At 42.3% G+C, this 14,391-nt stretch overlaps 1 protein-coding gene across 4 annotated transcripts in view; it reads left to right on the forward strand.

Annotated features, from left to right (window-relative positions):
* The first annotated feature begins 12,253 nt into the window (after positions 1–12,253).
* Positions 12,254–14,391, forward strand: part of MYO5A (myosin VA) — a 192,484-nt gene continuing 190,346 nt past the window's right edge. For 2 of the 4 annotated variants that reach the window (XM_027067266.2, XM_053224005.1), the window contains exon 1: positions 12,308–12,466. In XM_027067266.2, the coding sequence (XP_026923067.1) occupies positions 12,440–12,466 (27 nt within the window). In that variant the 5' untranslated portion in view covers positions 12,308–12,439. Of the gene's footprint in view, positions 12,467–14,391 lie in introns of all 4 variants that reach the window. The other 2 variants (XM_027067263.2, XM_053224004.1) reach the window with 2 other exon arrangements.

Below are 14,391 nucleotides of genomic sequence, written 5' to 3' on the forward strand. Positions count from 1 at the left end.
TTTGCAGTTTTTGTCTTATTTAAATGTTACTGTTTTTCAGAATATTTTCTGAAGTCGATACCTTTAGATTTCAGCTACTAAATGCAGAAAGAATTTTGTTAGTCTTTAAGTTTTGTTTTAAATCATGTGTGATAATGAGATTCTAGCAATCTGATGTTTGTAAAGGCTTTGTGATTAAGATAATGTTAAATGTTTGCACATTGCAAGTCTTCATCTCATGTATAAAATAAAACACTCTTATAATACTGTCAGAAACAGAAGATGGGTTAGACAAGGAGCTTACATTCTGAGAACTTCCATAATATTTAATGCAAGGTAGAAGGTGTTACATCCCTTAAGAGAGGTAGAAATAAAGTTCCAGGAAGTCCAGAGGAATGAGTTATTCAATGTCGGGGATAAATGGGATGAGTGGTAGAGGAGAGAATTTTGAGAGATGGGTTACTGTAGGCATGGGTTGGGAGGGGGGGCAAGGGAGCTAGAAGATCATTTTAGGTAGAGGGGATGTTGTCTTCAAATAGGCAAGGACTTGGGGAAATGTGGGCTGAATAAGGAAGTTTGGTTGGAGAACATAGCATGTCAGGGAAGAACTTGTGATTTGTCTCCACATTGTTTTTTCTTCCCAGCCGTCGGTAAATGATAACACCATGCATTTATCTACTCAGGTACTCAAATGAACTTGGAGTCGTATGTGATTGCTCAGAGGCCGTGACCCATAGTCACCAATACATACTGAATTTGCTGATTTCTCTCCATTGCTGGCACCATACCCCTGATTAATACTTCTTAGCTGAACACTTGCTGTGGTTCCTAACACATCACTTTCTGCTCCTGCTCTCTTGTCCATGTTGTGCTTCTATACCTTTCCTGGCTTCCACTCTTAATAACCACTTAAAAATGTTCGAAGCTTATTTCTGCCCTATGCTTGACATATTTCTTTTCCACTAGACATTTCCCTGGATTCATAGCTTGGCTGGCTCTATTTCATTCTGATCTCTACTCAACTTTTAGAGGGAGATTTAATTCATTATTGTATCCCAAGCAGTTTATATATACTCAAATGCTTAATAAAAAATGAAGTATTGGGTTGGACATGTAAGTGGAAAACCAGATTAAGGACATGGGTGCAGAGAGAGAATGCTGTCTCAGCTGTATCTGGCCTTTCCTTCATTGAGGTAAGTCTTTATACTCAATAATTCTCTGAATGAGGAAGTGTCAAAGAGCTTTTTTCTCCTAAACCTCACATCACTGAAATTGGTATACCTGAGAATTCAAGCTAATGTTTTTAATTACTTTGTCTACTGATGTGAAGCTGACCCTTGAACAGTGCAGAGGTTAAGTCCGTGGCCCTCTGCACAGTGGAAAATACGCAAATAAAACTTTTGACTCCTCCAAAATGTAACTAAGTAAGCCTAATTTTGACTGGAAACCTTACTGATAACAGTTGATTAACATTTTGTATATTATATGTATTACATACTTTGAGGGAAAAGAAAATGTTAAGAAAATCATAAGGAAAATACATTTGCAGTACTGTATTTATTGGAAGAAAGTTCACATACATCTAAGTGGACCTGTGCAGTTCAAACCTGGGTTCAAGGGTAAGGGTTACTGCGGAAGTGATCGCTATAGAGCAGCCATATTTTAATTTAAGGGTAAAGATCAAAGACACACCAGTCGGCAGCTTTCTGCTGTTAAGTTACAGAACACAAACCTTTACTGTTTTTGGTTATTCTCAACCACTTTAATATCAGTATTATGAAAAGCCCCCAATTACTGTGAATGTACTTGCTAAAAGACTAAAAATAATTGGTTTTTTTGTTTTTGATTTAAAAAAAATTTTTTTTCCTAACGTTTATTTATTTTTGAGACAGAGACAAAGCATGAATGGGGAAGGGTCAAAGAGAGAAGGAGACACAGAATCTGAAACAGGCTCCAGGCTCTGAGCTGTCAGCACAGAGCCCGACGTGGGGCTCGAACTCACCAACCGTGAGATCATGACCTGAGACAAAGTCGGACACCTAACCGACTGAGCCACCCAGGCGCCCCTGTTTTTGATTTTTTGTAATTGGCAGACAATTACTACTGATTCTAAGACTTCTGTCTTGAATACCTGTAAGTAAGTTAGGTCTGTGGCTCCAGTGTTTGCCAGCTGGGGACATTTAAAATGGTCACACTTAGTATTATTCCTGCCAAGTTTATTTTCTCATATGTTAAGGTTTATATGTAAACTTTAAAGAACTACTCATTATACTTGTTTCATATCTTGTGACTCCTTTATGTTTTGTTACAACATTGTCAGCTAATTGCACTAATTCACATTCCCATGAGAGGTACGTTCTACAAATGTCAGAAGCAAAGAGGGAAAAGTTTCAATAAAAGGAAGATAGTCTAAAGTGGGGAGGATGGCAGAGCAGTAAGAAGGGTGGGACTCAAAGGCCTGTAGATTTAATGAAAATTTGTATACCTGGTCACTTAAGCAATAGTTTCAGTAGAAAAGGTATGGGTGGGCATGCGGCTGAGGAATAGAAAAGCAATGATAAACAACTAAAGAGGAATTAGTGGTAAGGGTGTGGTTCTTTTGAGAGATTTCTGAGGCACATGAAAGAAGGTACCGTTTTTGGATTTGTTTTTAAATGTAAGAATGGTTTGAGTTTGATTACAGGCAAAACAAAAAGTAAGGAAGAAAGACCAAAGATGTAGAAGAGGCAAAAAGGCAAGAAGTAGGATGGAGAGCATGGGTGAAGAGATCAGCCTTAGCATGTCTTTCAAAGAGTCAGAATGAATGACTAAAGTTCAGGTGGGGAAAGGGACACTAGAGGAGAGTGCTCCCCAAGTGACCTTACTCCCATTCATAAGACATGGTTGTGAGGTCACTTCCTGGAGGGGATGAGAGAAGAGGATGGAAGTTTGAGACCCAAAAGGGTCTTTATAACCTTGTAAAACACATATATGTACATTAATACAGATCAGAAAGGACCTAGAAATTTAAAAGTGGTTTCACTGGGATCATTGCTTAAATTCTTTTGTAAGAGAACCAAATGGAGCAGATGGTCTCAAGCAGGGCATCAATCGTAGGGTAAAAATATGGAAAACAATGATAGAAGCCAAACTTGGTTCTAAATTGTTACTAAATTTCTGTTCCTTTCAGGTTTTTTTTTTAAAGTTCTCCTGTAAGTTATTCTGAAGGTTAGTATAAAAGGGACATCGTGAAAAGCTAAGAATCACAATATAGACCTCTACAGGCAAGTTTAGCTTCCCAGAGGGAAAACTAACTGAAACATTCAGTTTTGTGTTTTTTCCTGGTAGTTGGCTCCATACCTCTCAAAAGTACGTTCATATCACTGTTTCTTGATTGCTTAATTTTAGACATAAATTAATGGTTTTCAAGACTGATGAGGATTTAGTTTACATCACTTACCTCCCTCCCAACCTCCTTCAAGGATTATAATATTACTACTCTGGATTCTTTTTATAGACTTCCTTTACAGTGTCTAATATTATTTTTTCACCTTTATTTCTTATTGGCTGTCAACAGTAGTTCTTGCCTCTCTGGTAGGTAAAATGACAATATTAATTTCCTGTCTTTACTTTTGACTCTCCCCCCACCCTCAACTTTTGTCATCTCTATTCTTACAGTTACATTATCGAAGTTGGTAACATTTGCATTCTATTTTATAACTATTATTCACAGTTACCTCAGCTTTATCAGTTGATACAGTTCACTGTAGATCACAGTTTATACTGTGATCACATTTTCTTACATAGTATTTTGGTTTTTGGTGTTTAATTATGTTTTCCCCTTGTACTTTTGGCCTCTATCATAACCACAATTATTTTACTGTCTTTCATTATATTAAGTATTCTCTAAGTCTTCCTTTTGTTCCAGGAAACTTCTTTGCTTCAATCTGAACTCATTGCTTTCTAATTCTTATATACAGCTCTCATCTTGGGACTTAGCTGCTCTCCTGAACTGAATCCATTATTTTCTAGATTCCATATATGGCAACTATTGCTTTTCGCCTGTGTCTTAGGTCAGGTTCCCTAGAAGAAATGGAAGTTCTTTATCTTAAACTTTGCGCATAGTATATACATCATAAATATCTTTCCGCAGTCTGTGGCTTGTCTTAGTTGGTATTATCTGTTGATACATTCCTAGTTGTATTTCAGAACTTAATTCAAGCATACTTTTGTAAGAATTGAATGTTCACCTCCCCCACATCATGATAATTGTTCCATCCTATGAGACACAATAACCATCTCCACATAACACTGTTTTAACACTTAAATCACAGTGCATTCTAGTTGCCTCCATTCAGTTTTTCTCCCTTGCAGGAAAATATCTTATCAGTTTGCTCCAGTACTTACTTAGCCCAGGCTTCGTAAGTGCCCAGTATTTTCTGAAAGAAAGCATACCCTTGAATTTTAGCCATTCCCATTAACTGCTGCTATTCCAGTCTATACTGGTCAAGGTTCTCAATCACAAAGCACTGTCTCCTTTAAGCCGAAAAGGATTTATCAGAAAATACATCAGTTACAAAATTGTTGGAAAGGCTAGAGAAACAGTCTTGCAATAACGCCAAGAAACATGCATGTTACAGCAACGGCCTGATAGGCAAAGTGCTGCTGCTGCTTCCGCCGCCACAACCAAACACTAAAAGCCGGGAGTCCAACTTGGATGTAACCACTGTTGTCCCCAGAACTGGACCACTTCTGCTGCTACCTTCCTTTGCAAATGGAAGTTCTGGGAAGAGTCTGTTTTCTGATATCTGCTCCCTCCCATATCCTAAACCGTGCAGATGGATCTGATCTTTGTAGACTAGGTCACACAACTACATCTGAGCTGCAAGAGACGTGGGGGATTTGCATCCTGATTTTTCTATCAGGAGGCAAGACTAATGTAGAAATTTCCCCAAAACAGAAAAGATGACAGGCAAACGAATAGGACAGATGCTGTTATACCTGTGATGCCTCTTCAACACACCACTGCAGTATTGTCTTCCTTAGTGTATGAGAACTTCAGGGAATTCAGTTATTGCCTTACTCATTTCGATGTGACATGCCTCACTCAAAGAGCCTTAGTCTGACTTTGGCTCAGGTCATGATCTCATGGTTCATGACTTCAAGCCCTGCGTTGGGCTCATTAACTGTCAGCGCAGAGCCCCACTTTGGATCCTCTCTGACCCTCCGTCACTTCAGATTCTCAGACCCTCCCCTGGTCCCCCACTCATGTTCTCTCAGAAATAAATAAGAAACATTAAGAGAAGAAAGAAGAAAAAGGCTTAAACTATACAGACAGGTGGTATAGCCAAATAAGTACATTTTTACAGTCCTAATCTTTGAGCTATTCATCCCTTCTGGCTGATCCCTCATTTCATTTTGTTCCTCTTCCAGAATGCTCTTTCAGAAGTCACTCGATTCTTTGTTGGATTTCCACTGAATCCTACAACAGCATAGGCTTGGGCAGTCCAGGGCAGGGACTGAGTAGGTGAGGGAAGAGAAGACTGAAAATTTGATAATGATCTCTTATATAGCACAGTCCACTTTCCAGTACACTTTCTCATTTATTTCATTTGAACCCTTCAATACACATCTAAGTTGCTGATTAAAAGAAGACAGGCTCAGGTTCCTCACTATTGGAGTTTACAGATAAGCCAGGGGAGGAGGCCAGAATGATCTACGTAGTAATAGTCTGAAATTAGAGACATCAGTATGAATTCATGGACAGCTTAATATAAATATAGGTTCTACATATAGAAATGAGTATAGATATCTTTACATACACGTCAGTATATGTATGTTCTATGTTCTTGCTCTGTGACTGACAGATCCAAGAAGCAACAATACCCCAGTAACAATGAGTCCCAGATCTTTGTTTCTAATACCATTCCCCAGTGAAAGGAACCAGAGCTCCTCAGAGAAATGGCTGATTCTAGGACTGGAGAGGAAATATATAAGATGAATCTATAGTATCTTGTAGTGCTAGAAAGTAAGGAAGTACTTTAAAACACAAAGCAAAAAACAAAAAAAACCCACACACAATAATGCAGGTGTGTGTCAAAGGGATGGACACAGGAACCAATGCAAAACTCCCAGTGGCCAAAGCTTGAATGATTTGAGCAACAAAAAGTATGAGATTATAACCCAGAGTATAAATATATCCATGAATCCATACTGATATAAATAAATGATTGAATAAATGAGTAAGATGAGACAAATTACCCATGGAAAAGAATTCCAAATTTATGTAAGTACTCTGTCCTCAAGGAGGTGGGAGCATAACTCCCCACTCTTGAAGCATGGCCTCTATAGAGGGATTTCATTCAAGAGTACAGAAAGGGGTCTGTGTGTTAGTTTGCTAGGGCTGTCATAATAAAGTACCACAGTCTGGATGGCCTAAACAACATTTATTTTTTCACAGTTCTGGAGGCTGGAAGTCCAAGATCAAGGTATTAGCAAGTGTGGTTTCTTCTGGGGCCTTTCCCCTTGGCTTGCAGTTGTGTCTCTCCCTGTGTCTTCACATGGTCATCTCTGCACATGTTTGTGCACTAATTTCCTCTTTTAAAGACATCAATCATTGGATGAAGGCCCAAATGACCTCATTTTAAATTAATTGCCTCTTTAAAGACACTCTCAAGATACAGTCACATTGTGAGTTACTGAGGGTTAGAACTGAAAATAAGGATTTTGAGGAGATACAATTCAGCCTATAACAGGGAAAATGGTAACTTTACAATGGAGACACTTGGCAAACACTACCTGAGCCAGATGGTCTAGGTCAATATCAATAGTAATATCATGTTGATAGTATGGCCCTTGATTTGATGTGATGAAATGGCACGCTCCCTCACACACACATGAAAAAAAGCCCAGTCTAAGCAAGACAAATCCCAACTGAGGAATGTTCTACAACATACTTGATCTTACTACCCAAAACTGTCATCAAAAACAAGGGAAGAACTGTCATCCAAGAAGATCCACATGAGATGATTAAATGTAGTCTAGGATCCTGGAACAGAAAAGGAAATGAGGTAAAAACTAAGGAAATTTGAATAAAGTGTGGACTTCAATTAATGATAATATGCCAGTATTAATTCATTGATGGTAACAAATATACTATACTAAGATAATAATAAGGTAAAATGGTTGCAGGATGTCTTAATCTATTCAAGCTATTATAACAAAATACCATAGACTGGATGGCTTAACAACAGAAATTTCTCACAATTCTGGAGGCTGGGAAGCCCAAGATCAAGGTGCTGACACCTTGGTGTCTGGTGACACAGTATCTTCACATGGTAGAAGGGGTGAGGGATCTTTCTGGGGTCTCTTTTATAAGGGCACTAATGCCATTCATGAAGTCTCCACCCTTATTACCTAATCACCTTCCAAAGCCCACACCTCCTACTACCATCACCTTGGGGGGTAGGATTTCAATATATGAATTAGGCAGGGGTAGGGATGGGAGGGTGGCAGAGGTATAAACATTCAATTCATTGCCCAGGTGTATGACAACTTTGTATTATCTTTGCAATTTTTTCTATAAATATAAAACAAATTAAAAGTTTATTTAGGGCACCTGGGTGGCTCAGTTGGTTAAGCATCTGACTTTGACTCAGGTCATGACCTCGTGTTTTGTGAGTTGGAGCCCTGCATCGGGCTTTGGGCTAACCTCTCAGAGCCTGCTTGGGATTCTCTCCTTGTTTCTGTCCCTCCCCTGCCTAGTGTTCTCTCTCTGTCTCTCCACCCCCCTTCAAAAATAAATAAACTTTTAAGAAGTGTATTTAAAGAACAAAACAAAAGAAGGCTCACATGGGCTAGGTGGCTTAGTCCCACATTAGAACTAGGACTAGAATCAAGGTCATTTTAATCTAAGTCATTTTGACTACTGAGGAGCTTCCATCACTACCACATGGAAGAAAGTAGGTGTACTTAAAATCAAGTAATTCACGAAGATCAGGGTAGTATAAAGCAGGTGAATGCTATGGATATGAGTAGAAAGCATTTCAAGATCCAGAACATCAGCTGATGGGGGAATCTGGTACCAAAGAACCAGGCATAGAGATGCAGAGGCTAGTCAAATAGCTGGTGGTCAGGGCACAGGGAGAACACTGGGAACAAAGGGCCAGAGATCACACAGATATTTTAGGACACATAAGATTAGAATCTAGAATTAGAATAATAGGTACTGAGACTAAAAATAATTTCACCTTTTGAGTTAAGTACTATATTTTTAATCCTCCTTGCCTTGGGAGTCTTAAAGTGTGCCTAGGCCTAAATTCAGGTGGGAGGGAGCTAGAAAAACTGGCTGGGGTTGGAGAAGCGAAGGGATGGGGAGCTAGTAGTTCCTGATGCCTGCCTTCCATCTTTCAAAAGTCTTCTAGGTCTTACTCTATTCTTAATTTTGGCTTTGCTTCATAGCCTAGTTCCCTTATACTATTCTTTTATATATCCTTTGATAATAAAAGACCTCTCATACATATCATTATTTGGATCTTCCAGTGAACTATTTGGGGTTCTTTCCCACCCATTGAAATGTCACCCGTGCCCTAGGGTTTAGTCCTCTGAAACACTAAATATTAGGATATATAAATGCCAACTAATTAACCAGTAACACAGTGTTTTGCCTCTGCTTCTAGAATAGGCTAGTCTTACAGAATCAGAATTACTACTTTTTTAAAAAATGTATTTATTTAGTTTGAGAGAGAGAGTGCTTGAACAGGGGAGTGGCAGAAAGAGACAGAATCCCAAGGAGGCTTTGCACCACCAGCGTAGAGCCCGATGTGGAGCTCAAACTCACGAACTATGAGATCATGACCTGAACCAAAACTAGGAATCAGATGCTTAACCGACTGAACCACCCAGGCACCCCTAGAATTACTATTTTCTATGATCATGCAGCATGGACTGCCCCTTCCCCAGCTACTCATTATAGTGAGCTCCCCCAGGTCAAATGCCATATTTCATTAATTTCTGTCTTTATTATTTTAAGTGCTGGCACATAATAGGCCCTCCATCAAATTATTTTTTTCAATTTGAATAAAGCAATGACCACCCTACTAAATTGCTAGCCCCCCACATTCTGTTTTCTGTTTAGTTTTTCTTCATTGTACACAGCTATGCGTTGAATTGTGTGTCCCCTCCCCACCTCTAAAAGATGCTTAAGTCCTTTCTACTCCTAGTCCTTGTGAATGAGACCTTATTGGAAATAGGGTCTTTGTAAATGATCATGTTAAGATGAGGTCATTAGGCTGGGCCCTAATCCAACATGACTGTGGCCTTATAAAAATGTGAAACTTAGACACAGACACACATGCACACGGGGAGAATGCCATGTAAAAATGAAGACTGAGATTGGGGTGGGCAGCAGAATCCAATGAATGTCAAAGACTGTAAGCAAACCACTGGGATATAGGAGAGAGGCCTGGAACAGTCTCTCTCCCAGCTTCTGGAAGGAACCAACTCTGCCAACACTTAGATCGAAGACTTCTAGCCTCCAGATCATACAGCACATTACAGTTTAAGCCATGCTCTTTGTGGTGCTTTATTAGTGCAATCTCAGCAAATGAATACTTGTTGTCTTTCCCTTCTACCTTTATCATTGTCTCCCTGATTAGAATATAAGCTCCTTGAGGTCAGAGATTTTATCTGTGTTGTTCACTCACAAGTGAACATGTAAAACAGTGTCTGGCACATAATAACTCTCAATATTTGTTGCAAAAAGTGATACAAATGTTTTGGAAGAGAGGGATTTTTCACATTAACTTGGGCATTGTTTTTATTTGAGACAAACTACATGAAAATGTTCCCAATTATAAAGTGATAATTGAGAACTTCATTAACTTCAAATATACAATGACATCTGGCAACTCTTTAGGAGGGAGGAATCCTAAATCCTGGAAAGTTGTAACTATTGCTAGTTTCCATACTTCACTTAATGACAAAGTGCTTGGAACTGTGAATATATGTGATTAAAGTAAGGGAGGTCAGCCATCTGGGTTTCCTTGTTGCTTCTTTTGGCTTTTAAGCCTACTCTTTTTCTGAATGAGGTAAAGTCAAGTCAAGGGTAGAGAATCCTTCTCCTCTTCCTCATCTCCACTACCTTTCTCTTACTGTGGCTCCCAAAATTTGGGTGGTTGAATGCACGTGTTTAGGAATTAGAAGACAATAATTCTAGTTTTTTGTCTCTCTGTCAAAAAAAAAAAAAAGCCTCATCTATGAGACCCTTTTTAAAGCTTTTTCTCAATATAGGGGAAGGAAAAGTTTTCCTCAACCCTTTTGGGGTCCCTAGCTGTGTATAAAAATTAAACTGACAAAGACCGATTAAGAGGAGAAGTGACATATGTATTTACGTTGTTTTCTGTGACACAGGAGTATTGACCCAAAGAAATGGCAAAACCTATTTGCTTTTATGTAGGTTGAACAAAGAGAAGCAATTGTGGAAAAGTGACTAACCTCTGTGGGGAGGCGAATGGTAGGTAAGAATTACTTTAACAAAGGTTTGTTGGTGCAGAATTCTCTTGGTCTCAGCTTCTCCTTGATGATAAGAATGTTACTTTCCTTCTGGTATAGGGAGGACATCTTTCCTATAGGAATTTCATGTCCTTCTTTTAAGAAAAAGAATGTTTTTCTTGTATTTGCTGTTTTTCAAGCGCTCTGAACTCAAAATAGTTGGTATGCCAAAGCAGCATACCCTGGGGTGTATGCCGTAAACTCCTTCATCAACATTTCTCAACAGTCCTGAGAGGTAAGTATTATCCGAGGATGAGGAAACAGAGTGGTTACCACCTTACACAAGGCATGAAGAATTTATAAGAGGTAGAATTCAAGCCTCCTAAATCTCAATCCAGTGCCCTTCCTGTTGTACTGGTCATAGCTACACATTTTCCCTTTTTGTGTCTGGACAAACAAAGGGTGGGACCCCAAAACATGAAAGAGATGTGATTTTAAAATTGGAAGGAACAGAGAATTCTGTGGGTCTTTGGATTCTGTAGCCATTACCTATGGCATCTCTGAGGGGATTGTGAACAGTAAGGGAAAGACAAGCTTGAATTCCAGGGAGGGAGGACTGGCCCTAAGCCCTCCCCCACCTATCAATGGTCTTCCTTCACATACACATGCTGGATACACACCGGGGCCAGCCTTGAGACATGGTCTTGATAGAACCCATCTCAGATTGCCAGGACAGGCATTTCAGAATTCAAAGAAATAAGATGAGAATAATAAGAGGCTGGGATTAAAAAAATATGGAGATTAGTCAGCCAGGAGTGAAAGTGGGGGTGCAGAGCAGGTAGAAGGTGAAGACAGTATGGGCACAGGGGGTTGGGGGTGGGGAAAGACCACATTCTTGGGCTTGATGTGCAAGAATAACAGTGAGCAGATTGAATGGCACTCCTGAGACTCCTTTGACCTTTTGATACAGAGTTAATTTGCAGTATGGACTTTGTACAAAAGCCCCTGCAATCTTCAGGTGGCATCCGGATAGCTTCTGGTGGCACCATGGAACGGATAATCACCAGGGGCAACAGGACTGGGTCGGAAAGGCAGTGGCACCTTGGCAAACACATAGACTTAGCAGAGGTAGGCACCTGGGCTGCCCCCCTGGGGGCATCTTGTTTCAAGAAACGATGCCCGGGCTGATGCCCAAGTGTTAGGGTGATTTTGGTGATCATCTATCCCAGATTACTGGTCCTCACTGTCCAGCTCCCAGTTCGCTGCTCCTAACAGGATCTTCTGTGAGTTCTAGGTTGTTCTGTGGACTTCGAAGAAGCCTCCTCCCAAATCGTTTCTCTAAAATTGCCTGGAAGGATAGGAAAAGCATCTGGAGACTCCTAGTCGTTTACCTGGACACACGCAGTGACACCAGCTATCGCCGCCCCTCTCGGTGGCTGGGCCATTCTGCACCTCCCAGGGCTCGCTGTAGGGGAGAAGGGACGTCCGGGGTGCCACGCGCCCCCGGGGCAGGTGTGCCGCGAAAGAGTGGCCGGGGCGGGCTTCCGGGCCTCGGCGGCGCTGGCTAGCAGGGCAAGGATGCTCGGAGCCGGCAGCCGAGGGGAGGCAGCGTGAGCCGGAGAGAGCCCTGAGCAGCCGCTGTGGCAGCGCCGGAGCGCAGCCTCCTCCCGCTCCCACAATGCACAGGGCGGCGGCGGCGGCGGCAGCATCACCGGCCGCCCAGGGGGCTGCGGCTGCGACCCCGAGGACCCCGGGCAAGCGGAGCGCTCGCGCCTGCTCGTGGCGAGCCCGGGAGTGATGGCGAGGTCTCCGCGGGCCGCCCGCGCCTGAGGCGCCCCGCCCCGCCCCGCCCGCCGCTGCCCGCCCCGCCCGGCCCTGCCCCGCGCGCAGCCGGCGGCTGCCTGGGCGCTTCCTAGTTGGCGCGGGCGGCCGCCCAGGCGAGGTGCGGCCTCCGCTCAGGCGGGGGGCGTCGGCGCCGCGGGGCCCCGCCATGGCAGCGTCCGAGCTCTACACAAAGGTGAGGCGCCGCGGGGAGGGGGCCGCGCGGCCCGGCACCCCCCGCTGTGGGGCTAGGGAGGGGCGGGGGCCGGCGCGGCTGCACCACCCCTTCCCGACCATTTCAAAACCCCCGGCCCGGCCCGCCTGCCGCAGAGGCGCCTTCCTCTTTCGGGCGCTCGGGGCGCAGGCCTGCCTTGGGGGTCTCTCTGGCCCCTGCCACGCTTCCTGGGCTGGGTGCTCAGCGTGTTTCTGATTGGAAAGGGGGGGCCGCCGCCAGGATTGCCCTGCCCGCCGGTTTGGTTTCGGAAAACGCCTGGTTGCGGGAGATGCTTGATCGGGTGGATCAGATGGTCCCTCCCTTGGGGACAGGCGCTTAAAATAACGTCTTGTGTTGGTATGCGGTGCCACTTCTACCGCCAGCCAGCCTTTCTGTGAGATTATTTGGAGTCCTGCAAACACGGTCGCCAGTCGATTTTTCACCCCTGAAGCCGGGTTTCGCATTGCTTCCCTGGGGGTGGTGGGCCCTTGAAGATGCAGCCGGATAAATGCGAGATGATTCATGGGCTCGGATGCTCGGCTCACATTTGTCCCTGGGAGTTTGCTACCTACGTGAATCCCTTAGAGCCTTGTTATGCTCCATGGCTTCACCATCCTCTGGGGCGAGCCTTAAGGAAAGTGGCAGCCTTTTCTTTCTTACACTGACATCAGTATTCTCCGGGTCTGGTAATCTATGAATGGCATATTTTGGAAAACTGCCCCTTTGAACGCTTATGAAAATTTGTCTTGGGCGGTGTGGTGCTTTGTGAATGTATGTAGTCATGGCATTTTATACTATAACTCCAGTGTATGTAGGTGTTTTGCTAACTGTTAATTACCCTTAATTCCAGTTAACAGAATTGCCTTAACTTTTCAAGTTCACGTTTGTGGCAGAATCTCCATTTAGGATCTTAGAATCATTGCTTCCAAATGTGATGCAAAGTAAACCCAGGACCCAAGTTGCAGCATGTTATAGAAGAAGTCTGAACCCACCATCAAGAGACCTGGATTCTGGCCCAGGCCATTTCACTTACGGTGTGACCTTGGGCAAGTCACTTAACTTCTTTTGTTTGGTTGTCTCATATCTGTAAATGGAGTTAATTACACCTGCCCGACATCTCTTACAAGGCTGTTGTGAGATCAGACCTAGTAATAGATGGGAAAGCTTTTGCAGCCTGTGAATTTCTCAACAAATATGAGGTATATGATTAATTTCTTCAACCATGAAATGAGGAGTTTGCTTGAAACACTCTTTAGGTCCCCCTTTTTTTTCCCAGCCATACATTTAAAGACTTCACAGTAGGAACTTCTCTCTAAACCTGGTAATTTTCTTAGGCATTGTAGGCCTCTAATGTATGAATGAATGCAATTAGGAACTGATTCGGTTACTTTATTAATAAACATTGATCCAGTGCTAACTATGTGCCAGGTACTGCTCTAAGTGCTTTACAAATAATAATTCGTTTATTCCTCATAATGAACATATGAGGGTAGGTACTGAGAAGTGCCATGAAGAGATACAGGTCTGTAAACATTCCTTAGTTCCTTTGTATAGTCCTCTACTCTTCACTGTGGTGAGGAGTCCATCAGTGAGCTGCCTAATTGTGGGCTGCTTAACTAGAGACTGGATAATAAATTGCTCTTGGTGTTAAATCAGCTTTTTTTCTCCCAAGATAATTTTGAAGAAAAAAAAAAGTTTTTAAATACTGTGATTTTTAAATTGCAAGGATTTGAGTTTTGGTCATAGCTTCATCACACACTGTTAAAATTTGGCTTTTAGGCATTGTAAAGACAGACTGGTTTAGACATCAAAAGTGAGTTGAGCTTAAATTGCCTTCTAAATACATTTATGCCTAAGTATAATCTCCTCACTTGGCTATTTGTTGGCTAATTGTTTTTGTGAATGGG

Source organism: Acinonyx jubatus, chromosome B3 (genome assembly GCF_027475565.1).
Source record: "Acinonyx jubatus isolate Ajub_Pintada_27869175 chromosome B3, VMU_Ajub_asm_v1.0, whole genome shotgun sequence".
Taxonomy (NCBI): Eukaryota; Metazoa; Chordata; class Mammalia; order Carnivora; family Felidae; genus Acinonyx; species Acinonyx jubatus.